Source organism: Struthio camelus, chromosome 11, assembly GCF_040807025.1.
Source record: "Struthio camelus isolate bStrCam1 chromosome 11, bStrCam1.hap1, whole genome shotgun sequence".
Taxonomy (NCBI): domain Eukaryota; kingdom Metazoa; phylum Chordata; class Aves; order Struthioniformes; family Struthionidae; genus Struthio; species Struthio camelus.
Window position 1 is genome coordinate 23794036 of NC_090952.1, and position 27530 is coordinate 23821565.

General features: G+C 45.5%; 1 protein-coding gene across 3 annotated transcripts in view; it reads left to right on the plus strand.

Annotated features, from left to right (window-relative positions):
* GPC4 (glypican 4) overlaps positions 1-27530 on the plus strand; it is a 79346-nt gene that overhangs the window by 28510 nt on the left and 23306 nt on the right. For all 3 annotated transcript variants that reach the window (XM_068957042.1, XM_009684893.2, XM_068957043.1), the window contains exons 2-3: positions 7173-7331; positions 24567-24958. In XM_068957042.1, the coding sequence (XP_068813143.1) occupies positions 7173-7331; positions 24567-24958 (551 nt within the window). The remainder of the gene's footprint in view (positions 1-7172; positions 7332-24566; positions 24959-27530) is intronic.

The following is a 27530-nucleotide window of genomic DNA, read 5'->3' on the forward strand; positions in this document are numbered from 1 at the left end:
TTCAATATTATAAACTTTCTCTGGCGAGTCTGGGGAATTTTTCTGTGCCATTAGAGTAATCAGCAAAAAACTGAAACGCGCATTGATTAATAACCTAAGTGGAAGCACAGGGGAAACAAGTGGTTTTAATATTAATAAGGGAAATAAACCGTTTATATAAAATGGTTGCTAATTGAGTGGGATGTGAAATACACTGCGCACTGGCATACGCTGCCAAATGGCAGGAGTTTCATAGCCCTGTCGGTAAGGACTTGGAGCCCGCTGGCGCGTGGGGATGTGTTCTGGGTTAAGCCCTCTGGGGCAGGAGGAAAGTAGGGTGCAGGTGGGAAGTTGGCAAGGTACGGACAAGCGCCCGCGATGGTTACGTTGGGGCCGTGTCCTCTGCCGCTGTGAGCGGGCTCGACGCCGTGCGCCCGGCTTCGAATCCCGATGAGAATGGCAAGCGTTTTGGGGAAATGGATAAAAAGAAAGGAAAGTTGTGTCCGATTGCGTGACCGTGGCCTGTAGGATGGAAAACGACTCGTCTCGGAAACGCAGGATGTTGTTTTGTGTCTGCTTGTGCAAGATGGAGGGAGGAAGCCGTGCGAGGAAGAAGTACTTGTGCGTGGAAATAGGCAGACTGCATTAGAAATTGTGATTCAGGCTGGAGACTGCAGCATTCTGTGCTGAGGGCCACCGAGAGGGATGTGGCTGTTAATGTCCCAGCCTGTTTTGATTCGCTCTTTCTTGTAGTCTGTGCAGCGCGAGAGGGCACGGTGGGACCATGGTGTTTGGAGGACGCGAGCGCAGGACCTCCTAATTCTGCCATCCCTTGTGGATGCATCGTCTCCGCTAGCGGGGTCTAGGTGCTGTTCTACATCTCCTCCTTCCTGGCACGCCACCTTCTCGGTAGGAGTGTTCTCCCTAGTTAAACAAACGCACGTCCTACAGCAGCACCACTTGAAAGCAAGCAGTGAAGAGTGACCAATCAGCAAAAAAAGGAAAACTCGAATAAGAGCCGTCAATTAATAATCTGAATTTCTTGCTTATTCCAGGCAAAGGGTGTGCTTTCAAGCTGGGTGAATATGTGAGAGGAGCTTGGAGAAGGCAGTAGAGTCACTATGGGCATACTGTGTACCTGAGAGGAGGGTTTTTTCCCTCCTTTTGGTGTTTGCAACTTAGTCTCATTTCACCTGTAAAATGTAGGTATACCAAGATACAATCTGCATTTCTGTAGTGCTTTTCGTTAGGGAATATCCCAAAAAGCAACATAAGCAGTAATGAGAAGGACCCATCCTTGCCTTTCAGGGCAGGACCATTGTGGTCGTGTGTTGTGCAGCTGGGGCTAGGTGAGCCCATGCTGAAAGCCTGTTAGGGGCTAAGAGCAAACAAATGGACTAGGAGCTCCAAGGCCACTTCTTGAGGAGCTGAGCCTCCTCGGCTCGTTTTGTAGCAAAGACGACTGGCAACTCTGTGGTATTTTGGGTGCCATTAGGGTGGACAGTTCGATAGCTGTCTCTCTCAATGACTTTTCCAGAGTCAATCACAAGCGCACGCTTTTCTTTATGCTCCTAGTCCCTTGCTGAGGTGGGGCAGGAGCCACGGAGTTGTGCTCGGGGGTGACGCTAGTGTTTCTTGTCATCTTTGTTGGGGGTTTAGTAAAGCTTCAGTAGCATGTCAATTATATATGATGGGTGGAAGCCTAATATTCTGTGATAATTAGAACGTAAGTCTAGTGTGAAATCGGATTAGAGTCCGGCATTACAGTCCGGGATTCCTTTTGTCATTGATTTGGAGGAAGTCATAAAACTCTTTAAAAAAGATGACACAAGCTGATGTGGGTTAGAGGAAAGAGGGAGCGTGTGAGTCTGAAGTGATGGTGCTGCATGCCAGTCCTGGAATAATATTTGCCTCCAAGTGCTTGAAAAGCCGTACTTGCTACAGTCTGCTTTTTCACATTGGAAAAATGTCCAACAGTAACATCTCAGAGTGTAAAGTGCTTTTAGGCGGTTCACTGAGTTGCGGTGAAGGACTAGGCTGTGTACAATAGTGTTTTAAAGAAATAGCAACCCACCTAGCCCCCAATTAACTTCTTCCTGAAAGCTTAGCTAGTCTTGCAGCCTGATACGCCTAAAGTATTGAGGTTGGTCAAGTCAATAAGAAGCAGGCTGGGATGGCATGCGAGACTGGACGTCCAGAAACAACATTTTGAAAAGGTCTTGAAAGTTGTTTGGTGAAGGGAACTGCTTTTTAAGATAATGAAGCCCCTGAATTTGCACTGCGCACTTACTCATTCGATGAAACATGTTTTCCAACACATTGCAAAACAGGTACTTGATTTGGAAGAAACTGTGTGTGCCTGCAGTCTGCTAAATGTGGGATTTCTGTAATGGTTTAAATCATAAGTTTGCAAGGTTGCCTTTTTGAGCACGTTTCACTAAATGTACAAATGGTAAACACAGAAATGCAACGGTACACGATGTTAAACCCGCACCTCTGTTTCAAAGACATGTACTGTTAACTAGCCAAGGAGCAAGTTTCCTCTGTAGTTTTGTTCCATCATTCTTTCTATGTATTTAAAGGTATGTATTTAAAACAGAGAGAAGGTATTGCTGTGACAGCACGTGGGAAAGATCTGCTGCAAGTCCATGACAAGTTGCTGCTATGGTGTGCATATGCAGTAGATACTTCAAGTAGTTCTCTGCTACCTAAGTTCTTTTTGCCGTGCAGTTCCCGAAGTGATGATTGCAAATCCTGCCAAACAATTCAATAAAAAGCATAACTTGAAAGGAAGCTATGGCAGAATTGTATTTTGCTGTGCTCATATGGTGATAAATTACGAAAGCTGCAGAGTCTTTAACACTCAACAGTAGATGAAGTATTGCCTTGTATGGGCATTGTTTGATGAGTTTTAACTTGGGAAATAATTATTGCCGAATGTGTCCTTGGCAGCGAGCATGCACAGTGAGTGTTATTTATATAATGCGCATAGACATTAGATATCTGTGTAAGTGGACCTAAATACTGGTACTATCATCTTCTTTTTCTTGCAAGAATTCACTGCCAGTAGGAAAAGACTAAGACTGCTATCTTTGGTTTTATCTCTAGCTTAGTTTTTTTCTGTGTGAATAACTAGTCCATGCTCATGTGGACCATTGGCAACAGTTGCTTTCCACATTTCATCATTTTCATTGCTCTGTGCCACACTTTTAGTACTGCTGTATTTTGAACCTTTTGTCTGGCAACGCTTGTCCTTCGGTGTCTATCCGTGGAGACTTGCCTAATTAACAAAACCGTAGCTATTCACCGCTGCGGTGTGTGATAAATTTGTAAATCAGGCAAGCGATGCCACACCGTGATGTTGTTCATGGGTGGGACTGAGTATTGTGAATGGATGCTGAACAAATAAGGAAACCTGTGAGCTCTGCCAGCTAATTTGAAATAAAAGCTAGAAATGAGATTCCTTGCCAGTTGTGCCAGTACCTGTTGCTTCATTCAGCCAGGGAGGTATTCTCAGAGATGTGGAGGTGCTGAGGACAACCTTCCCAGCGGGACAAAAGGGGCCCTGGTGTCTTTAAGGACTCTCTGTTGGTACTTCCACTGTGGCGGCAGAAAATGGCACAAAAAAACAGCCCATAGTCCTAAAGTGTCTATTCTTTAACAGTGGATAATAGAGTGCCTCCTCTGTATTAACTCAGTAGCAGGAGCTCGTAGGCTCTAGGCAGAGCTAATTCTTGATCAGCGGCCAAGACCACATAGTGCTGACATGACTGAGAAATATCTTCCATAATTAGATTGCTTGGTCATTCATTTTTGAATGTCTGAGTTGCGCTTTGGAGCACAATTTCTTAATGATCAACCAAATAATAAATCAAGCTTGTGCAGATCCTATCAATAGGGTTTGCCTTGCGTAGCTTTGCACGTGCATACCGGTGAAGCACCCTGCAAGTCTGGGACAAAAGGGATCAAAGGAAAACATTTTTGCTTTTTAACATTAGCTCCTGACCCAATACTAATATTCTTTTATCAATAAAGAGATTTGAGCACTTGTTAGAAACTACTGTTTTAGGGATCTTAAGGTGTCTGTGGACTGCTTCAGAAGTGTTTGCAAAATATGACATGGAAAAGAAATCTCATTATCAGCAGGTCTGAATTTGCTGAGTAGGGTAGACGTCTACCCCTCCAACACAAAAGAATTAGAGGTATATAAATTGTAAACACCGAAGCAAGGAACATATAATGAAAACGGTTACTGAAATCATGAAGTGTGTTTCAAATAAAATATTTCCAACATATCCCCCCCCCCCAAAAAAATTTAGAACTAGTTCAAGTGTTTTGAAATTAAATGATTTTGACACCTCAAAACTAGCTGTTGCTCTAGCTGTAATTATCACTTTGCTGCTATTTATTTGTTTTCCATCATGCCAAAGAGCCTTAGTCCTGCATTAGCATCACAGCAAAGAGATTCAAAGTGAAATAAAGCTGCTTCTCCTGGGAACTCTGTTAAACGCTAGCATTATTTGCTCTTTGCTTGCTAGTAAGGTAGGTTTATTTAGGAATGCCAGGCCTGCTGCTCAGTGTTGCATCTATATTGCTCTGTAGTACTGTGACTGTGTGGCCTCCAAATTGTTTTCTGTGCGGTCCTTGGATTGTTAGCTGGAGTTGGACGGAGCGGTGCGGGATTTGCTCGAGCTGATGTTTGTACGCTTAGCTCAGCCCGCCTAGCCCTGCTTAGAAATCGTGGTGGGTTGTGCAGTGCTTTGGGTGATGATATGGCATACTTACAAACTGTGCTTGTAAGTCGTGGAGGTGGATTTGGTGGAGCAGGATCCAAAAATGATGTTTGTGCCTCTTTCCCAGCTTTCAGTGAGTGATCAAACTAAACGCTGGTGCACCTGTGCGTCGGGGCTGTAGCGTGGCGGGGAAGGAAGAGCAGGCAGGCTGCTTGGCCACGAGCCTGAGTTCTGGCCTAGCTCAGCATTGTGACCGCCTCGTCCCTCAGGAGAAAAGTAACTAAAGAGAAAGTGAGGCTTTCTTCATTTTCAGAAAGCTGTCTTGGAGCAGTGTTGCTTCCTGTAACAGACTCTGAGCTTTCCATAATTCAAGAGTGGCAGGTGGTCTTGTGCAATAAATTAGTTGTGGCAAAATTATCTGTTGGTCAAGGTCTCTCTATAATGCCAAAGAAAACAAATAAACCCTGTAGCACAAAAGGAAGATTGATTTAGGAGAAGAGTTTCTCAGGGTTGATATATATATTTATATATTTTTTATATGCATATATTTTTAAGAGGCCCTTAAGCATCTGAAAGAGAGATACTAACATGTTTAGGCTAGAAAGTCATGCAAAGTCACATGCGGGTTGGATAGTTGGGGCAGATTACAGTCGGGGGATTCGGATACTTGCACAAGGCAGACAGAGCGGGGAGCCGCTCGTGTTAGTCACGAGCGGGTTTCGTTTTGCACAGTGCAGACTTTGCTTTTGTTTCTCTAAACACTTCTGATGCTTTAGCAGGTAAGATATCCTCTTCAGGACAGGCTGTGAATCATGCTCTTGCTGAAAGAGCTATTTTCTGCGTAGTGGGCTGCTCAGTCCTCTGCAGCTCTCGCTGCGAGTCTTTATGAACCTTTGTGGTATTTGGAGGTCATGGCTGACTTCCAGGGTGTGAGCAGGTAGGAAGGAGCCTTTTCTTCTCCATCTGTTTCCTCCAGCTGAAGATTAAGGTTTGGCAATGGGATTTGTGAAATGGGAGAGAACGTGGCGGCAGCTTACATGTAGGCTGTGTCATTTAAAATACCATCTGACGTGGAAGTTTGAGTTTCCCATCATAACTGGTTGTTTTGATCGTGTCTTCAGTGTTGACAAAGATTTGCACAACTTACCTAAGTTTGGACCACTTTAGCATCAGCCCATCTGCATCTGATGTCGCTGCAGTATGTGATGTGTCAGATAAAGCAGCTGAAGATCGCTACGCCCGCAAAACCCGAGAGGAGCATTTCACTGAAGGCGCTAAAAGAAGACAACTTCATCCTGCGCAGCAACAGGATGTTTAAAAGCTAATTATCTAGGGCCAGATTCTGTGCCCAGATTCTCTGGAAAATCTGGAGCAACTTGCCTAGAGCGTAATTGAGAACAGAGTTTGGGCAGCAGCTGATGTTCAAAGCACTGAACTTGCTGGTCACCTGGGAAAACATCTGGCTGTGTTTGTCCCTGAAGTTCAGCAGACCTCTTAAACGGCTTCCCTGCTAGAAACAATAATGTTTTAGCTATTAAAAATATTCTGTGCCTGTAATTTTAAAATGCTGCTGGCTGGTTTTCCTCCGAAAGCACATGAGCCAGTGAAGGGTTGTGCCATGCTTTACAAGCTGTATTGCCAGGCAGATAACTGATTGCACTTTATGATTGAATTGCTTCTCAACAAACACAAGAATCTCTTAAATTTTAAAACGAAGTTAAGGTACATACTGAAGCACTTTGAATCTTCTGATAAGCAAACTTTAGCCGTATGACTTCTACGAAAGAGTTGTCCTTCAGGGTGAAGGAAAAAAAATCCGTCTGAATTCTCCAAAACAAACGTCCAGTTTCACCCAGGATAATGACAGAAAACAGTAAAATAAGGCGCTGGGAAATGTAAAGCCTTAACACGAGCAATTGCATAAAATTGTAATACTAGGGATAACTATGTTTTTACAAGAATACTTTTCTTTTGATAATTGGAAAGGGGGGCGGGATGAAGAAAAATAATTTATCTGTGCAAGAAAGACCATTGTGATTGATGTTGTATCGTGTTAACTGAACAAATTGAAAGCAATTAAAGTACTTACCAAAAACTTCATGGAAGGCACTGTAATATATACAGATCACTTTGCTGGTTCTTCAGATTATGCTGTGCAAGATTACTATCCATTTATTCAATCCCTTAACCAAATAAATAGGAGGACATTTTTAATGTTGTTGCAGATAGATCAAGTTACGGCATTTTTAGGTGCACTATAATGATCCTCTACAGAATTCAGTTTTGATATGCAAGAGGCTAATCCGGTGCCCTCAGTGAGAGAAAATTGCAGTGGGTTGAGATGGTGCTGCTGGGGCAGTGGAGTGCAGCTGGTCCTTGCATCCCTGCACCCTGCAGACTGAGCTCTCTGCTGTTGTAAAGAGGAATTCTTTTAACTTGAGATATTTCTTTGCTTTTCAGGTGACCACTTGAAAGTCTGCTCGCAAGGCTACACATGCTGTACTCAAGAAATGGAAGAGAAATACAGTCAGCAGAGTAAACACGACTTCAGAAACGCCGTCGTAGAGCTTAGCAATCACTTACAAACAATGTTTAGTTCCCGATACAAAAAGTTTGATGGTGAGTGCAGAGACCTTGAACTTGCTCTCCTGTAGATAAAATGTAGATAACTCCCGTGTTGTTGCTTTGTACACAGTTGTTTTACTCTGCCTTCCTCTTTGCTGGGGAAGTTCATGACTCATGGCTTGTGGTGGGAAGAGTAGAATGCAGTTAGTCTTGCAATCCAGTGGGAGAGAAATATTTGCTGATTGTGGCTGTTTGTTTCCTAAAGAGACAGATTTTTCTTTCTGGTTAATCTTTTGAAAATCCATTTTGCTATTAATGTAGATTGCAGTTGGTTTTGTTTGTGTATCCCTGCAGCGCGTGTAATTGTAACGTGCACAGCTTGCAGCCTTGATCCACAAAAATGCTGATTTTTCCCAGTGTGTTATGAGCTAACTGGATTTGTATACATCTCACTTAGCCTATAGGGCTAAGTAGAGCAGTAAATAAATACTGAACTCTTGTGTGTGGAGGACTAGGGTTCAAGTGTGGTGCAGGGTCAGAAGCAAAATAAACAAAGTCTCAACTGAGTTCCCCTCACTCGAGTGTCACTAACTAGTGACTGATCAGCATCTCCTGAAATCTACAGTAGTGTCCCGCCAGGTCAGTCCCTGTAGGGCAGGCCCAGCCCGTGGGAGGTGAAGGAAGGGCTGTACTCCCACCTTAGCCTCTCAGATGAAAGAAACACCCTCTAGAGGAAGATAACGCTAACCTGTGCCGTCGTTGTCCACCTTGCAGCCAGGTGCCTTTCTTTCACAAGAGCATTGGTAAATTCCTCTTGCAAACAGCTCAGGTCGATGCCCAGGCATCAGGTGCAGCAACGTCCTGATGTCCGAGCACCATCTCTCGTTTTTGCAGGTTAGCTCTCAGTCCAGGTGGTTCCCGCGGAGCTCTGGAGGCTCCTCAAGTGCTCCTGCATGCTGCAGTTGCTGCGGATTGCTCCTGGTCACTTCTGTCCCTGCTCCTGTGCGTCCTGCAGTCGCTGCATGCCCCGATAGCCCCGTAACAGGGAGGGAGGAGCAGGGTGTCAGGCTCTTGTCTGCATTGCAATTGTTGGCTGGGGGGCGGGGGGCTGGGGGGGTGAGGTGGCACCCAGCTATGTGTAGAAATATCTGATGAGATAGATGGACCCTGATAGTTGAAACTTTTGTTCTGCTCGTACATCGTCATCATTGTGTGGTAGTAGAAGATGATTACTTCACGGTTCCTCTGGACTTCTCTTTCTCCCTTGTTCAGACATTGATCCAACATGGTGTTCTACTAAAACCCGAACGCCTGTACCTTAAATCGCCCAGGCAGCTCCTGTATGCTGCTGCAACAGGGAGCGTCCCCTTTCTTTCAAAAGAGATCAGCATTTGGGTGAGTGAAAAAGTCCCTAAATATGAAATTACAGTGAGTCAAAATGAAATTATGCAATCATATTGATAGCATCTACGTCTACCAGCTAAACATTTCCTTCTTAACCTCTGTTGTCTCTACCTGCTGGTACACCAAAGGGGTGATAGAGAGAGAACCAAAGTGTCTAGACTTGCAAGCTTAATAAATGCCAAGCAAGACGCTTAATGAAATCCAGCCCATAGATAAGCCCTTTCAAAGAGACCAGAGGAATAGCATCTGCTTCACCTTAAATGAACGATAGGACTTTTCAAAAAGTTGCACCGAAAACAAAGAGCGGGCAGAGTTTACCTTATTACCATCCCTGACGTGGTGCAGACGTGTTGTTAGGTGTATCTGCGTATTATTACCATGAGAGATGGCTGCAGGGCTGCATGATGGCAGGGAGATATTAAGCTAAGCTGGATGCCTCTCAAAGCACAAGCGATTATCAGGGATAACCTTTGATAGGGAGCCTTGTAACAGGTATTTCATTTGTGCTGTGTGGTTCCATCCAACAGCCCTTCTCAGTGCGCCCTGTGTCGGTCTCAGCACTTCGGCTCTTCTGATCTTTCATTTGTGAGTCCTTGAATGAATGGCAAATCTGGAAAGGGATTGTGTGAGCCTGGTCCTGGAAGTTAGATTTGCTGTGCCCAGCCTATCCCTGAAGGGTGCTTCTCTGCCCTTTATGAAGCTAATGAAGGAGAATTAGCAACCTCCTTAGCTTGTCCCAAAGCCTAATAGCCCCGTTTTGGAGCGTTCCCTAATATCAGAACTAAGTCTTTGTTGCTGCAGACAAAGCTGGTTTAGGAGTTTATTAATCTTACCTGGAGTGGAAGCAGAGATTAACTGATTACTGTCCTCCATCGTTTACCTGGTGGAAGACTTTTGACCATGACAGCCTGTTTTCTTCTGGTCTCCTCACCTCTAAAGATGCTCAATCTTCTGTGGCAACGAGCGCTGTTGTTAGTGGCTGCGGCGGGCTGAGGAGCCTCTTCTGTGAGGTTTATAAATCCTCCTGTGCTCACTGAAGGGATTGAGGTGCGAAGAGGCCCTGCCACGAACTATTGGATTGGACTAGGCTGCCTCCCGAGGTCCCTCCTGTTCCTGCTTGTCAGCCTTTTTGCTCTAGACTCTGCAAAATTTTTGGCAACCAACTCAGAGTGCTGTGCCCTAGACTACTGGGGTAGTTTTGTTTGTTTGTTTTTAAGAGCCTGCTATTGACTGGTAGCCAGTTTGTGGTGTGTTATTTCTGTTCTGCAATCCTGATGCTTGGTCGTCTGGCTGGTTGTGTTCTGTTTTGCCTTGCATGTTTGATTTCTCCTTTTCAAATATGACTCTTTACACGTCTCTTCCCCCCCCCCCCCCAAACCTCCGGCTTTCTGCCCCTAGTATGTGCCACCCTTGCCTGTGCTTGGCACACTTTACAAATGTCCCTTTTATTCCTTCATCCAAGTCATTAGTGCTCATCTTGGGTGGAATGGAGACCAGGCGAGACCAACTTGAGGCACTGCTTTGAGATGTCCTCCCAGATTGATACTTTCTGGTGGTTAGATCTTGGGTGTAACTTTGCATCTTGGTGCACTCAAAACATTCCAGTCTAAATAAGTTGAGGCAACTGGAAAAAGAAAGTTTTTGGACCATGAATGTGGTTGAAAGTGCCTTGAAAGTTGAAAGTGGTGTCATTTGCCCAGCCTAGGAGGCAATTGAGACCCACGTATTTGTCCTGACTTCTAGGGATAAGATTTGAAAAACATGTGTTTGCTTCCAGAGCTCTTCCCTTTCACAGGCCCTTGCTCCGATTTTAACATTTGGAGCCCTTTAAGGCTGCCTCATTACTAGCTGCAAAATCCATTTAAATGAAAATAAAGCTGACGGAAAATGAGCCATGCATCTCCCTCTGTTTAACAAGAAATCATCTAGGCTGCAAGCTGTGTAGATGGACTGAGTAGGCAAGATGAGTGATTGTAGAGACCTAAATTTGCTTAACAAAACCGATCTCTCAGCAAGTGGAACAAACGCTCTTCTTGCAGAGTAACATACCTTTTGTGCTTTGGGAACGGCACTACAGAAAGCAGCTCTCACCGCAAGAAGCAAACCGTGTCCTCCAGGCCTTTGGAAGTATTTGTTACCAGCTCTCTTGCTGCTAATCTGTTAGCCTTGACATTCAGGTCTGAGAAAAGAGGCAAACCAAAGCAAGTCTCTGTTATGTGCTTGACCTTTGCAACAGTTGCCACTGTAAAATGGCAGTAGAAGTGGCAGCATGTCCTTTGGATGCGGGCTATAATGCCCTGTGGCTTTTGGCGTGTTTGCATCAGCTGTTGCTCGAATGCTGTGTGCTGTTGGAACGATGGCCAGAATTGCTCTCAACAGTCACCCAAGCCATATGCTTCAGAGATGGATTATCTCCTCTTAATCAGGAGCACAGAACAAGCTTCTGATTATCCATCTCCAAATGGATGACCAGAAGGAATTTCAGCTCCTAATATATAATTTTGTAACATTGGATCCCTTTGCTCATGTTCAGTTTGCAGATGCTGGGAGAAAACTGAAGCTTTTAGTTTCATATAGCCTGTCTAAATATTTGCTCACAGTACTGCTCTATATGCTCCTGTGGGTCTCTTCTATTCTACTGTAGTTAAAACCACTTGCCCCCTCCCAAGGTAGCAGTAAGGTATGTATTTTCAACAGTAAAGATAAAACTTTTAAAATAAAAAATACTTTAGTTGTTGGAGTCTCCATCGGTAGGCCTTTTTAAGGTGAAGATTTTCTGTTTTTCTGAAATACATGATCTCAAATGTGTGTTTATGGGCTGCATTCAGAAATTAGTGGGTGAGATTCTCTGCCATATCCGCACTTCCCTACCTAGAGGATTAGAGCCACAGGATCTGTGAGGGGTGCCCAGATGTGGTGGCTGTCCTGGGCTGCCAGCGAGGGAAGCCACAAAGCCACGGGGCTGTGACCACATCTCGTGCCGTAGAAGTAGCCACAGCAGTCAGGACTTAAAAAGAAAGAGGGGGGGAAGTGGTTTAAAAACTCCTTTACGTTGCCTCTTCTCTCCCAGTTATTCCCCCCTTTTCCTCTCCTCAGGATTAATAACATTAATAGGATTAATGGTGACATTGAGAGTGCATAAATGTTCAGTCCTGATTTTAGACCTGCACTTTCATCTATTTTCCTCTTTCAGACTGAAGCTTTCCATGCTCTCGTCTGTGCTAGAAAAGAAATAGTTTTGGGAAGATGAGGTTAATGCCAAAAGAGAAATTTTTCAGCTCTTTTGAGGAATTGGAGTAGAGGCAGAAAGTAGTAGATAACAGTTTTTCAGTATTTCTGCAATTCTGTTGCTTCCTAGATAGCATGTTCTTTGTTCTTTTTTAATTAAAGACATCACCTGAGTCTCAAAGTTGTAATTGTTGTGCCAGACCTGTCTTGGGAAGAAATGATTTTATAAGTTTATTGAACAGTGTGATTCAGGGAGGGCAGTTCCCAAACTCCTCGTGAGTAGAGGTACTGCTAAATGATGGGGCATTGCCAAAAATGTAAGCAATAAATACAGTAAGGGTGCCAGGCGTCCCTAAGCGTGGTGGTAACCTGTAGGCTCCTCTGAGCGGAGACTGAATTGGCCGGTACTGACCCTGCCCGACATGCAGCAGACCGAGCTGAACCACAATGGTGTGGTGAGTCCATAAAACAGCTAGCTGTTTCCTTTCTGCTACATTTAACAAGCACTTTTATTATTGCACTTAAACCAAGCCTTGTCCCGTTCCACTGTGCGCTCTGGATTTGGAGAAGGCTAGCAAGTCCCTGCGCTGCTGATCTCCCCATGTTGCCTGTGAATAAGATGTACACCGAGGCAAATATGAAATGATCAATCCCCACGATAGGCTAGCAGGAGGTTAGGTGCACACAACGGCCAAGTGACAAAAGGGTTTGTACAAGCCCAAGCCAGCATCTGGGAAGCTATTAAATGTTGAGAATCTCATTTCTGACCCACTCCTCCCCGCTCCCCTTGACTTTTCCATTAACGTTTAAGATAAAACAAATATGAAAGTGTAAAATGAAACCCTTTTGGGACAGTGGGGCGGAAAGAAATCGAATACAAGCAGAAGGAGCCGGCCAGTGGTCACGGAGATGCTGTAATTGTGAAACGTGAGCGGAAAGCTTGGCGGAGAGCTGTCAGGTGCGTGCGAGGATCGGGCAGGGAGAGCTCGAGGTGGACATCTGGGAGAGGGGTCTCCTCTAACACAGCACGCTTACCATGGCCCTGGGATTTAGCTTCCTAGCTAGGCAGACTTTTTATTAGTGAGGATTAATTTCTTTAGGGGTTGTTAAAGGTGGTTGCTGTTAAGTATTTTAAGGGTATGAAGAGGTGGGAGTGAGACACAGCTCCCCAGAAGAGGGGCTTTCTGACGCTAGGTTGAGGTCTGTGTTGGGCAGAGTAGCCACAGGTATGAAGAGTAGTTGTGCCGTGCGTCTTCTAAGCCTCCCGCGGCGGCCTTGGCCTTCTAGCCTGAGCCCCCTGTTACTCCTGGGTGTACGGTGGGAGACAAACACTGGTGTACTTCTGATAACTGGACTGTGGCAGAGGCAAGGTGACTAATCAGATGGAGTGTTGGCCAGATACCTTCCAAACTCTGGTGAAACTGGGAAAAAATCCTGTAATCTCGGTTCCTAGTTTAGATTTCCTTGTTTTATTCAGATAGCCCTCAACTTAGCAGCCACTGCTCACCCAGTGCGAGGCAGCAGGAAGACTTGCCAGGACCTCTAGTAGTTTTACTGAATTCATCCTGATGCCTTGATTTATTAAGTCATCTGGAAGATTCAAAGAGCAGACTGAATTAGCAGGTGTGTTTACCTGACCCTCACGTGGGAAGGAGGGAACCGCTGCTGCGTGCCAGCCCTGCTGGCCTGCAACACGCGCGTCCCCTAACAGAGAATGGGAGCGTAGGGCGAGCCGAAAAGAGCCCAGCGTAATTCCTCCCAGCCTGGGAATCTCCTTGCAGATAGCAGATAACCCGTATCCAGCCTGTTGCGTTGTAGCATGCAGAGGTCGGATACGCTGTATGTGTGTGTGTGTAGAGCAGGCTACCAGGGCACAGAATAGGTGTGCGGATGCAGGCTTCTCTTACTGAAACTAGATGTGTCGGGGCAGCAGGACGCATGCTGGGAAGTATTAATAACCAGGAATGTTTGTCACAACAAGATGCGCGGGCTGTGTGCCAGAAGAATGCTGTTGTCTTGTCCTGGAGCGTGAGGGATGAGGGGAAACTTTCCTTCGCAGTGGCCTTCCCTCACCATCCTCTGTCTTGGTGGTCTTTTCCACTGCTCCAGACAGTGTAGAGGAAAATAGTGAAAGACGAGCCCCACAGGTGTCCAGACCGTGGTTCCTATAGTTAGAATTTGGCAGATCATCAGGGCGCTCTCCCTTACCAAAATAACTGCCCTTTTGGGACCTTAATATTGCATTAACTCTTTTATTGGAAACTGCCTGCAACAGCAGAGACCCAGGACTTAATTCTGCAAGTCTGTGCTCGTGTGCTAGGGCCCTGTCGTGTCTGTGGCACTGAGGATGGCGTGGTAGGACCTGAGAGGGCTAGTCCCAGCTCTAAAGCCTGCCTGCTGATGCACTTAGCAGGAGGCCGCTCCCGGGAGTGGGGGCGACAGGACCTGGTGGCAGTGCCTGTGCCACGTCAAGGTGACGAAGGAGGAGGCAGAAGTCGTTTAACAACCCAGCCAGCGCTGCAAAGGCCAAGGCTGAGCCCTTGGCATGGAAACATGCTGGGGTCTAGAGAGCGTTGCAGAGAAAAACTGGAGACGTGGTGGATCTTGAACGCTTGCTATGCAAGAGTAGGGTGTCCTTTGTTTTTAAGCCAGTCTTTCTGTTTGGCTGGAGAGTTCTCCCATTACAACCCTTCCTTTGGCAAATGCACTAATAATGAATGTATCATGAGCATACCCATTATACAGTGTTTTTGTCTATCTGCTGCTACTCGCTTTCAGATGAAGATACAGCCTCTATCTTGCCTCTCCAGAAAGGGATGGCACCTAACATCATACCAATCAGGGTAGAAAACAGTGGTCAGATCCCTTATATTCGTAGGAAAAGCAGTTGTCTTCTGCTGAGATGCAGTCCTTTAGACTCGGTTTTGGACCTGTGCTTGTCCTGGGTAGGAATGGAGTGCTTTAGGAGAAGCAAGAGGGGAACAACCAGCAACTCACTTCCTCTTGAAAATCCCACTTGTGCTCTCCAAGTTGTGCCTTCCCGCTGCAACAATAATGAAATAAATTGTCTGCTGTCTGCAGCCGTGAAAGTTTGTTTTTACTTTGTGTGCGTTTAACTGGCTCCTCTGCCTCTGGAGGTCTTTAAAAAGGTACAAAACCCCCTGTGATTTGTAGTCATGTACACTGAGGAGAGAGATGCCTTTCTGAGAGTGGGGAGCAACTGGACCCCTGTTCTGGGAGGCTCACAAAGATCCTGTGGCAGAGCCATCTTGAAGGGAGAGTCTCCTGCCCCATAGGTAGGAAACAAAGCCGCAGCTTTGCAACTGAGCCAGGTCAGCAATAGGTAGAGCTGCTTTCTGTTTGGGCTTGGAGGGATCCAACGGTCTTCTGCCCTCTTGCTGAGGGCAGATCACAGGTAAACTGCTCTTATCCTTCCTTTTTAGGGCAGATCACAGGTAAACTGTTCTTATTCTTCCCTTTTTTTTTTTTTTTTTTAAAAACCAAGATGTGAGCAGCATGCTTTATACTCACCTACAGGAAACATGTCTAGTGTTCTCTAGTTACTAATTGCTGTCAACCAGTCAATGAGCTATTGTTTGTCTGTTTAAGATTAACTCTCTTTTCCTCTTTTCTGCACAAAGAAACTGTCTAGCATATGTGTGCCCTTTGATTGCTCATGTAGTTTTGGGAGCTGCTCCCCTGTACGTTGATTAATGTGACACCATTTTGGGTTCTTGAGATGGGTTTGAGAGTATAAGATTCCACTAAGGCAGAGCTGGTTCATGCTGTTATTTCATTGGCATTAAACGTGCTGAAATGTCTTAATGTCCAGCCATTTGCATGCTGTATGAACAAATAAGAGAGGTGGCCTTAGGTGAAAGAGCTCTCAGTACAAATATAACAAGAGGAGGGGAAGTGAGGTGACAGGAATGAGAAAGCAGTCAACACCGTTCAGCACAAGCCTTCCTCAAGTTCCTTAACAGTGGAAAGGCAAGTTTGGAGGAATATATGAGCAAAATACCTTTCTGAGGGTTCCCGAAAGGACTTTTTAAATGTGGCATGCAGGAGACAACTTGAAAGAACTTGCTTGAGATTTTTGCAGCTGACACTTGCTGTTTTGGAGTGGGAAGCTAGTATTTCTGTACTGAATGGACCAGCTGAGAAATAATCAATGTGTCTGAAAAGCCAAGTGAGGCTAGAGGATGAATGTGATGAAATTTAGCCCTGGAGAGATTGGAGGGCAGTGGAGTGAAGACCAGGCAAATGGGGAGGGGAAGAGGTGGGTCAGGGTTACGCAGAGGTAAAGACATAAGCAAAGTTTAAGGGTTTGATTAGGGCAGAAGTCAAAGTCGTTGGGGGAAGATGGCTGTTGAATTGCAACAGCAAGGAGGAGTGAAGAGCTCGGATTAAAGGACGTGGTGCTGCTCCAGGAGAAGGCAGTGTGGGAGGAATGGGAGCAGCCCGCTATAGCTGACCTAGAACGGGAAGCATAAGAACGAGATGCAGTGTCGAGAAAAGGGAATGAGGTTTTGGAGGGGGCCAGGAGCTAGCGAAGGGAGGTGCAAAGAGGAGTTGGATGTCTGGGGGCGTGAAGGGGCCGTAGCAGGGTGGTTGTGCAGCCACTGAGGGGTGGTGGGCTGTAGTGGAGGCAGGCCTGGGCGCCATCACTCTGCTCAGCAGGAGCGCTCGGGTGAAGAGGGCTTTCCTTCTGCCCTCAGCCTTCCCAAGCCCTAAGCTTTAGGAGGAGGCCTCTAGAAACCGGAACGAGGAGGCTGAGAAATGTGGGTTTATCCTGGTGGGTGGAATGTAGCAGAGCAGCACGGACCAAGAGGAGAACGTAGAGTAGTATGTGGGTAAGACATATGATGTCCCAGTATCAAGGGTGTTTTTGCTATCCCTGCTTTTCTAATTCTTAGGACCACTGTGTAGCAGTGCTTCTTGAATCTGAGACTGCAATCTCCAGATCACTTGGCATTTTTTTCCCCCTCTCTCCTTCTTTACTTCCTATTCCTTTAATGAGGTTGGTCCCTGTTTGCTGGCAGTGATCTCAAGCTATGTGCTAGCTTTTTTTCCTGCTCTTAAGGGTTTCTGCCAGCCTGAGAGTATGGAAGAAGAGGATGGTCTTGAGCCCACCAAAAACAGGATGTTCTAGAAATCTTGTGTGTTTTTTTTTTTTTATTTCTGTCCTTCGAGGAGATTGTAGCCCAGTTGTTATTGTCTTGAAACCTTTCAATAATTAAGCAAAGTTGGGAGATTTTGTTGTGCCTTCTGGCTCTCTGAGGTTGCATGTTATGAGGGCTGTTGCTCTGACACTGGCATGGTTTAAGCCTGTATTTCTTCAAACTATGTGGAAGAGTTCTTCCCATGTCAGTAAGTGCAAACACATGTTTTAAAACAGGACAGAGAAACAGCTTTTGGAATTGCCCTGCCCTTCCTGAGTTCATATTCAATAAATGTGTTAACACTATGTATTCATTGGTTTCTCAACACTTCTGGAAAAAGGTTGTTAAGCTATGGTTTGTGTTTCCCTGGTGGAAATTACAAATGTGGTATATGCAATAAAGGAAGTGAAGGCATATTAAAAGTAATGAGGCACATTTAAAGAATTTTTTTTTTCCTTTGGAGTAGGTGGCATAGCTATGGATGGGTTCACCTTAGAGGTGAAAAGAACTGTGAAACATTTGTCTTCTCCTCCAAATTCCTTTTGTATATCTGGATCTAGTTCTGCTTCATATCGTTGGCCCAGCTGCAGGGTGGAGTTTGCACCCACAAATATACCTCTGAGAGGCTCTGGGCCGGCGTGCTGGCTCCCCTCCCTCTTTGGCGCAGCAGAGCTCGAGGAACTGCCTTTGGTGGGGACGGAATTTGGTCAAGAGTGTTCTTGTGGGAATCTGTCTTGCTGTTGTGCGCATTTTATGAGTAAACCATTTTATGAGTAAATATAACTAATCTCTTTGTGGCAATGTTCCTCTGTATGCACTAGAAAGTATAATTGTCTGCACAGACATGCAAATTAAAGGCTTAGGTAAGACAGACGGTCCTTAAGTCACTGTACCTTGAGCAGCATATTAAGAGTATGCTTGAAAAGCTGGGTGGCAAATTATTGAAACTAATTGTGCCCGTAAAAAATCAGCATATTCCCTCTGAATTCTTGTGTCTGGTTCTTTCTGTTTTTTAAGGTGTGTTGAGTAGTTGTATGTCTACTGGGTACCTGTTCACATAGTTAATTTGGGAACCTTAAACAATACTCTTAAGGCCAGTTGAAAACACAGCTCTAAAATAAGCATACTTGGTGCATGTAAAGTTTAAAGTGCCCAAAGGTTTTTGGGAACATAAATGTGCAGTGTAGCTTTGCTCTCATTTGGAATGACACAAGCGCACCTGAACACAGCCAGCAACTGGGCGTTTGTAGAGAGGGTATTGGTGTAGCAGCCTCCCTGAGGTCCTTACCAGGACTCTTTGCCTTTTCTGCGCTGCAGTTAGGGTTTTCTCCATGCTATAAAACGTAGGCTTTCTCACACTGAGTCCTGATTCGCTTCTGGTTTGCATCTTTGCGGTTGCTGGAAGAGAAGGTGTTTCCCAGCAGCATGCTGCTAGATGCCACGTAGTGTCATGCTTCTGGATGTAAAGAGAAGAGGCTTTCTGTGAAATAAGTGCCTTTCATCCCTGAAGAACAGGGAATTCAAGGCAAAGCTTTGCACTCCTAAGGTGATAGGCTATGAGTGGGACCTTCAGGCATGGCAAGACTCCCTGTTTATGGCAGTTTGGTGCACCTCGGCGTCGCTGGAAGCACACGAGTCCTCCTGCAGCATGGTGTACTGGGCATGCTGTGCGACCTGCTTCGATGGCATGCCCCTCAGGCCCACTCAGCAAGGTCCGTATCTCCCCAAGGTTGTGACGTGGCGCTGGTAAGCCACCTTAGCTGAGCTTGCCACCTATACGTTGGCTGCAACAGGCAGCTTTAGGGGGTCTTCTGGAAAGAAAGGGCATTCCCAAGTAACTGTGGAAGCTGGAAATGGGTAACTAGCCATAGGGAAGGGTTTTTCTGCTGGTGTTTTCTTTGCTTGCTGGTAGCTCTCTGGAGGCCCAGAAGCGGGATGCAGCTCTGCCTTTGGTGGTACCGTAATACAAGGGGAAGTGAGCAATGCGCCAGGCTGAAGGCAAGTGTCAGTATGGGTGGCAAATACAGGTTTTGTTGCAGAGAGAGGGTAGGTCCCTTTAAAAGGTGATTACCTCTTCCTCACGGTTGTCTAAATGAAACTGGACAGTGAATAGTTTTGTGTGGGTGCACTGTTCTCTCCCTCTCAACCAAATATTCATTTCTTGCAGGACAGACATTACACTGTGGCTCATCTGAACCGTAGTGCGTGCTGGTCTGACTGCTTTGGCCCTGCTGAGGGCAGACCTTGTCAGTTGGTGACAGGAGGCAGCTGAATCCGTGCAATCCTGTTGTGTCTTCCTTTGTCACCAAACCTTGTAGGAAAATGCTAAACCTGGCTTTGGGGGAAGTTGAACGTCCCCTTTTGATGTATTCATCTAATTTCCAGAAACTACCTTTCATTTAAGCAAGACTGTCTTCTACAGCAGGAGGCGTTCCTCCTCAAAAGCCCTCTACTATGCACATCCCAGTATAATATTTCTGCAAATGTTAGCCCAAATACAGGAAAATGTTGCTTCTTATTTTGAGGAAAGGAAGTTTTCAAATGAGACCTGGGAATCAAAGATAAACAAACTGGATACAAAAATCAACAGAACTGGGTTTATTGTCTGTAGGTGGAATTTGCCCTGTGCATTGCCATTATTGGAGTTACACACTTAACTCCATTACACTGGAGTAATTGTGTTTTTGCAAGTAGCTGATGTATCTCTAATTTGCAAAAAAGATTGTTTTGAATTGTTCTGGCTGTGGAAACTGATTTAGCGTGGAAGCAGCTTCAGGAGGTGAGGTGTTCCTCTGTGCTGGCTTACTGACAGGTCGGGTCTGCCCTCAAGTTGCAAACAGGTCAGCGTACCCATTGTAATAGATCCTATTACTTGAAGAAAGGAAATTGCCAACTCACCATGGTTGAGTTTTCCCGTTCTGCTCCTTGTATGGAAGGGTTTGTTTAAACACAGAAATTTCTTTTCCTCTCAGACTCTGACTAGAGAAATATCAGGTACTTCAGGTCCAGTCTCCTTCACTGTTCCACAATGTCTCTACGCTTTCCCCAAGTGCTGGACATTGAAACACTTCACTGAATTTAAACATGTGAAAAGAATAAGCTGAGTCCAGAGGTCTAGACTGCCTGACTATAGATTACTTCCTTTTCTATTTCTAAAAGTTAATTGCATGAAAAATGTCATTTTCCTTTGAGCATCAAAGTCTGTAAGGTCCACAGGATTTATTATCTGCAATACAGAAAAAGTTTGAAGTCACATCTTGGTATTAGGAAAGCTTTTCTGGCTCTTCTCCCACAGGGCCGCTCACCTGCACTGTGCAGACAGCAGTGCTGGTACCCTCTCCCCTCCGCAAAGGGACAGCATGGTTGAGGGCGTGAGCCCTCTTCTTTTCCTGGGCATTTGTGCGACTTGCAAAATGAGATTGCATCAGTGAGGCTCAGCGGAGATGCCTTAAGTAGTACTTTGTGCAAGCAGAAATAAACTCACAGGGAGCGTTGAAGGTGTTGGAGAGGCAGCCCTGAAATTCTCAGGGAGCTGACAGCTCATTATACACCTCCTTATGGATACCAGCATTCAGTAAAGTCCCCAGGAACGCTGATATTAAACATACTGTGATCGGTATCGATGATGGCTCGTACTTAGTGGGTTTTCAGGAATGCTGGTGGCAAAGGACTTCTGCTTAACTAAATCTCTGTTTCCGTGAGGATTACCTGTCGGTACGACCTGCACAGATACTGTCCCTTAAATGAGCGCAACTCTAGCCTTGGCTGGAGCGGCTGCCTCCCATTTCAGGTTGGACCTGACCTGGTTGTGGTCCACATTAACCCAGTGCCGCTGGCCATCTTTGGTAGCGTCTTGTCAGCACTTTGTCCTGGTGTAGCTGCAGACCCAGGCTGTGCCCGAGCCGTCCTCAGAGCACGCGTAGGTGTGGCGTGTCATTGGCAAAGATTAAATTTAGGAAAGTGGTAATTGTCTCCTCGTAAGCCAGACAGCTCTCCAAGCTCTGCTATTAGCTGGGGGACTGGGGAGATGGGACGCGGGATGGTTCCTTTAAGTCGTATTGCACACGCTGCTCCTGTGGTTCGTTTTTTGAAACCCATACTGATTTTGTGTGTTCCTCGTTTTTGCCAATTTAAACAAGATAACTAGTAGGCAAAGGAGCCTGGCATCTCTCTGAATAGCAGAGCTTTGGAGCGCACCAGCAGTGTATGATTTGTTGTCTGCGAAAAATGTTTGCGTTTGACAGCTTTTCACAGGAAGTCTGTCAAAGTGATAATTTAATGAGTACAGATTGCTTGCAACGCTGCTGTAAAACTTGCTTTTACAGTCCTGTAAAATAAGCAACTCAGTCCTTTGTGTGTTTGCTTTGTTTGAGAAGAAGTCAACTTCTAATGCAAATGAAAGGTGGTCATTTATTTTACCTCGCAAACAGTCAGGACGCAAGAGAGGAACCTGCAGTTTGCTAACCAGCTTGTTTCTGCGAAGGGGGCGATTAATATCTAAGACTAGCATGTAAGCTACAAAAAGGAATATTTTGTTTCCCTCTCTTTGCTTCGGAAGTCCCTGCCTGTGGTTTACACAGAGAAAAGCTTAATTTTCCTTACTCTGCCCCAAACTGCCTCCTTCAAGGGGAGAAGGAAGACCAAGCGAGGTGGCAGATGTCTACTGTGTGCCAACAGCTAGAGTAAAACATACGTCTTTCTTTTAATCTCGCCTGCGGACCAGATTAGAGGGCTGAGGTGACCCCCGCGGGCGCGCGCCGTCTGCTGCCCGCCCCCGGTTTTTGCTTAGCAAGCGGGGCTGGAGGAAGCGCGCGTCGGTGGCGTGCCCCCGGGCTGCTGCGCTGGCCGTTGGGAAGGGGCTCCTTTCGATAGGAGGTTCTCATTCCACCACCCTTCTGGGCAAGGAGAAGCCACTGGCTGGAAGATGGCAAGTGCACAGGTATTGGCTGCTAATTGGGTTGTGGCTTTTCAGGGTTTGTCACCCTATCGCCCCGTATTCTGGCCGGTATTAAAAGCTGCGAGGAGACGAGGTGCTCTGAAGCCTCGATTTGGTTTATTCGCCTTCCGGTTTGGAGCGTAACCAGCAAAATGAGTTTGGGCAGGAGAATAAGTTTGTTATGGTAATATGGATGTATTACATGAGATAACTCTTCCGGCTCTAAACAATACTCTGAGCTGCTTTAGACCGATGGTTGGAAATATTTCATAGTTTTTCCATGTCAATGTCGTTTCAGAATCTGATCCTTTCTGAGGAGTTTGCTGACGCATCTGCTAGCTCTTGTGCCTGGTACAAAAGTGTTTAAATAAACAACTTATTTGGTGATATTCAAAGGCCTGAGCGAAGGAAGGAAGTGGGCTTTCAAAATGATTAAGTGAATTAGAAATTAATATACACCAAACTAATCTCTATAGTATAAACTCAAGGAAAAAAAATCTTCCTGCAGAGGAAATGCCAGTCATGGGAACGAAAGTAGAGGTTCCTGCTGATATTGGACAGAGGACGTGTCGGGTGTTTGAAATCAATCTCTTCTTCCCTGGATCATTTCTCTTGGGCTCCTAAGAGGCTACATTATATACAGCTATGTCAACCACCAAACCCCATGACTTTGTTCGTCAGGCACTCGAAGAATGTTTCAGTTTTTCCAGAAAATGTTTTCTGTGTTAGTCTTTGTTTGTACTGGAGCACTTTGAAGACTAAAAATCTGAACTTCAGCATACTTTAATAGGTTTTAACAAGGTTTAAATTCACACTGGGCCAAAATATCTTTTTCACCCCCCCCCTCCTTCCTTCTAACAACTTCTGGCTCTAAACATGACTCCTTTGAGGATTAAGAAAACACAGAGGCATGTTTTATTGAAAAATATTTATTGAATATGAGTCACAGAAAAGCAGAGGTCAGAATCCTCAGTTGCTAGTGGCACGCATAAAATAATACGCCGCCTCGTCTCTTTTCCAGGCGGCGTAATGGGGAGGCCGGGCACGGCGGCCCCGGCGGTGCCGCTGCGGGCGCGGGCGAGCGAGGGAGCACGCCGCAGCCTCCAGGCAGCCCCGCTGTCCCGCAGCGGGTAGCTCTTCCTGGAGCCTTTCGCCAGAGCAGTTTTCCAGAAGCCTCCCTGCCTGTCAGGTTGGGCAGGTAAAGCCTCGGTTTTGAGACGCGCGTGCTGGTCACTGGAGCATGGCGCAAGGGAATAGTTGTTTGCTCTCCTGAGCTCCTTCCTGGGGCCACATAGCGTGGAGTATTGTTCCAAAGTGGTCCGGGCTCCTTTGGCTTAATGGACCCCCTCCCTCATTTTTATTTATTTATTTTTTAACCTGTCTGCACCAAGTCTCCAAGGCAAAGACTTTCTAGTAGGCCGGTCTTTGATCACATCTAAGTGCTGGGTTTTCCCCTGTCTTTGAGCCGTGTCCGCTTACTTGGGAGCAGGCTTTCTTTTGTTTGGCCGCCGTGGCTTCGCGGTGGGGTAGGTCAGCGTATTCCCCGCGGCAGCGCGTGCGATCCCGGCCTTCGGGAGCCAAGCCTTTCCCCTGTGCGTTGAGGCGTTGGTGTCACGGAAGTGGTGGTGGGTGTTCTGTAAGCTGTCCTGGCAGATGCCGGGTGTCATCGGGTCGGCGCGTTATCGGCGTCGGAGACGTACGTGGCGCTGCCAAGATAGGGTGATGGCGTTTCAGCAGAGACTGTTCCCTGGCACCGAGCTGTCTGATATTCTTGGACGTTGAGCTGAAGTGGGGATTCGATGAAACCGAAGGGCCCCCTTCTGTCTTCCGTCATCTGAAAAATCTCATGTCGGCCTTGTGAGCGTTAAGTGTTTGGCCCTTGAATTTTGAGCAAATTCTGGCTTAATTGTGCTTTCTTTATACTGCCACAGACATCTAAAGGCCCCGCCTGCAATCATGAACAATTACGTAATTAGAGACAGGCTCTGCCCTGCAGATCTGACAAACTTGAGAGATGGGAGAAAGAACCCACATGTAGATGTTTTGTTTTCAGAATGTATTAAAATTTGTTAATACTTGAGGCTGGTTTATGATATTCCAGAAAACGAATTGACAGTACTGAAAAGAAAGAGCCATTTGTTCAAAACAACTGCTTTAACGTTTTTTGGTTTTGCTTTCCAATACTCTCGTGCTCCAAAACAACTTCTTTTAAGATGGATGAATGGTAACATAAGAAACTGTTGCGTTTTCTTCAGTTTGCTGACTTTTGTTGTGGTATTCGGTTAGGCATCAAAAGAGATTTCACTCCATTTCTTAGAATCTGGGGGAGTTGTGGAGGTTTTGGTTTATGAAAAGTGAACAAGAATTTTGAAATGCAAAAAATTCTCTGAGAACTTTCACCTTTTAGCTAGCGTTTTAGGATGACCTTTAGCTTTCCATTTTATGTGGTCGATGGTCTCACTGCACTGAATTTTCAAGTTAAGTAGTGGCAGTGGTTGTAAAAACGTGAAAGCGATCAACCTGAGGTCCTTTACCATGGCTTCTGTTGCTCTTTCCTAGAGTTCTTCAAAGAACTTCTCGAAAATGCCGAGAAGTCGCTGAACGACATGTTTGTGCGGACGTACGGCCGTTTGTACATGCAGAACTCGGAGCTGTTCAAGGACCTCTTCGTGGAGCTGAAGCGGTACTATGTGGGTGGCAACGTCAACCTGGAAGAGATGCTCAACGAGTTCTGGGCGCGCCTCCTGGAGCGCATGTTCCGGTTAGTGAACCCGCAGTACCACTTCACGGATGAGTACCTCGAGTGCGTGAGCAAGTACACGGAGCAGCTGAAGCCCTTTGGAGATGTGCCGCGGAAGCTCAAACTACAAGTGACGCGAGCATTTGTGGCTGCCCGCACTTTTGCACAAGGCCTCGCTGTTGCAAGGGATGTCATTAGCAAAGTGTCAGCGGTGAGCTCAATCTCATGCTTATTCCCATTTTCCAGAGCCCGTGAATGGGGTGTAGCCTTGTTCCCTGTTGTCCCAGTTCTGCAGATCGCCTTAGACGCACTTAACTGACAATAGATACCTAGATGCAGTGCTAATACTTGAACATAGATGGGACCAAATCCCATCTTTTTGATGAGGAGAGCCTGGCTGTGCTGTTGCATAGTAGGGTCATGTTCTAGGGGATGCAAGTGGCCGTTGGCTGTCATCCTCCAGTATTGCAGACTAGCCGCAGAGGTGTTTCCCAGGTTGAGGCTGCCCTCCTGTCCATGAAACAGCAGCGAGCAGGAAATTAAATACCTTCTGCAGTGGAAATTATCATGTTTGCTTGTGTAATTCCTGTATCTTCTTAATATTGCCTTCAAATTAGAGCGAGTCATGGGAATTATGGGCATGTATTATGGAACAGCTGATAATTTGTTCCTTGCTCCCGGGCATGGGAAGAGGCTGTTAACATGAGCAAACAATACCTTTATGATAACAGTAAGTACGAGCCATGTGCGCAGGGCAGGAGCCTGTTGTAGTTGGTGCCACACACAAAGAGTGTAAGATAGACCTCAGACATCTACAGTAAAGTCAATTTTGGGGGGTCAAACGGGTGTGAAATGTGTTGGTCATTTAAATGTGTAGCACTCTCTACTTCTAAACCACTTCTGAGTGGTTTCAGTAGGGTGACTTTTTTCTTTTTGCCATGAGATTTGTCTGTAATTCAATCTGAGTTGTATTGTATAAGGAACTGCTGGTATATTAGATAATTTCCTTAAAGTGATTGTGTAAGATAACAAATATTAGTGGTTTCCTTTTAACAAACTGAGTTCATTTCCTGTGGACTAGAGAATTTAGTATAATCGTTTAATCAAGCAGAGAGGTTTTCTTTCCATCTACCTGGTTACCAAGTAATAAAACACCATGCTGAAAAGGTAGGCTGCAGAGTTTGAATCACCCTAAGTGACAGGAAGAAAAGAAAAAAGAAAAAAAAAAAAAAAAGCTGTCCAGGCACTCTTAGAAGCAGAATGCTCTTTTGGAGGCAGTACAAGTAGCTTCATTAAGTGAGAATCATTCAGATTGCTTTGACTTACAGAGGTAATATTAAAATATTGCAGCCCTAAAATTCTACTTCCATGTTAATTTTTCTTGAACAGAAATGCCAAAAACAGCCTGCGATAAACTTGCATGTGTGTGATAGGGCAAAAAATATTACTAAGGAAGCACTTTCCTTACTAGTATTTCCAGGCTCCAGGAGCGAGCTGTGAACTAGTGACCAGTACTTGTAGATACTTGGACACCTTGATTGCCTCCCTCTAGTAGGGAGGATGGTAAGGCAAGGTCCATGTGCCGCCCACCTCCCTTTTGTTGAGGCTGAGTCCTGTGGAGGGAAGGAGATGTTTGAGGGATGGTTGGCCGCTGGATGAGACTAAGTGTCTGTGTCCATGTCCAGGTCGGCAGTAAGGCATGCCAGCCAGGTAGGGCGGAAGGGTCCTTGCCTGGCCAACCTCTTGGCTGAGGTTTCAAATTAGGCAGCTCTTGTTTCCAGCTCCCTAAAGGCGTTGCAGATGATATCGTCAGAAAGGAAGGGAAAAAAGGAATGCAGATTTCACTGCTGCACAGTGAAGATGAAATATTCAGGATGGAGGTCCGTTCACTAAGCCCGGGTATGATTTTGGGGAATGTGCAATCACTTGATAGACAATGAACGTGTGTGCAAGTGAGAGATCCTGTTTATGCTCCATCTGCTCAGAATTCATCAAAACGTCTCCAGGCTTGACACGGTCCCACAAGGGCTACAGTCCCCACATCTGTTACGAATCAAAGTTGTGAACTTGAGGTGGCATCATGATTTCTTTCTTCCTTTTGAAGACCCTCCAGTGTAGAATTGCCTTGAATTCTAGAATTAATTGCTTGAGTTTAGAAGGTTATCCAGAGACACGTTCAGCTGCAAAAATAGTTCACGCTGCATGGAGAGTTAAAGTTGCCAGACTTTCCACTTTGGTGTCAGAAGTTCCATTGTAAACTGTGCAACAGTTTGCTTTTCGAAGCAGTAGTAGGAGTCTGTGCTACTGAATACCTCTCAAATGTTGAGTGAAGTTGTAGCTTTAGTTGCAGTAGTGGAAGGAATAATCTTTTGTATAGCGTTTTAATCTCATTCAATGGAAATTTAACGTCACGTTTCTGCAAGACACAATGGGAAATTCTATACATGAGTTTGAAAGCTGATGTTTTCATTCCTGCTGCTTTGCAGTTGTGTTTTGGGGCTTCCCACATTACATATAGATTAGTCCAGCTTTGCTGAGCTTTGTATAATGGCTCTATTGACTTATGCTTCCTTATTATTTTTACTGATGAGTTGTATTGGGATGTCTGCTTATACCATGGATTAACTTTTTATGTGAGGGATAAATCTTCTATTCTTCTTTATTAAAAAATGTCCAAAGTAATGCAAATTAGTTTTACTTTTAATGCTTTTTGTAACAAGCGAGTTATATATGCTTAACTGAAAATTCTCAGGAGGAGAAGTACACACTGCTGCAAAATGCAG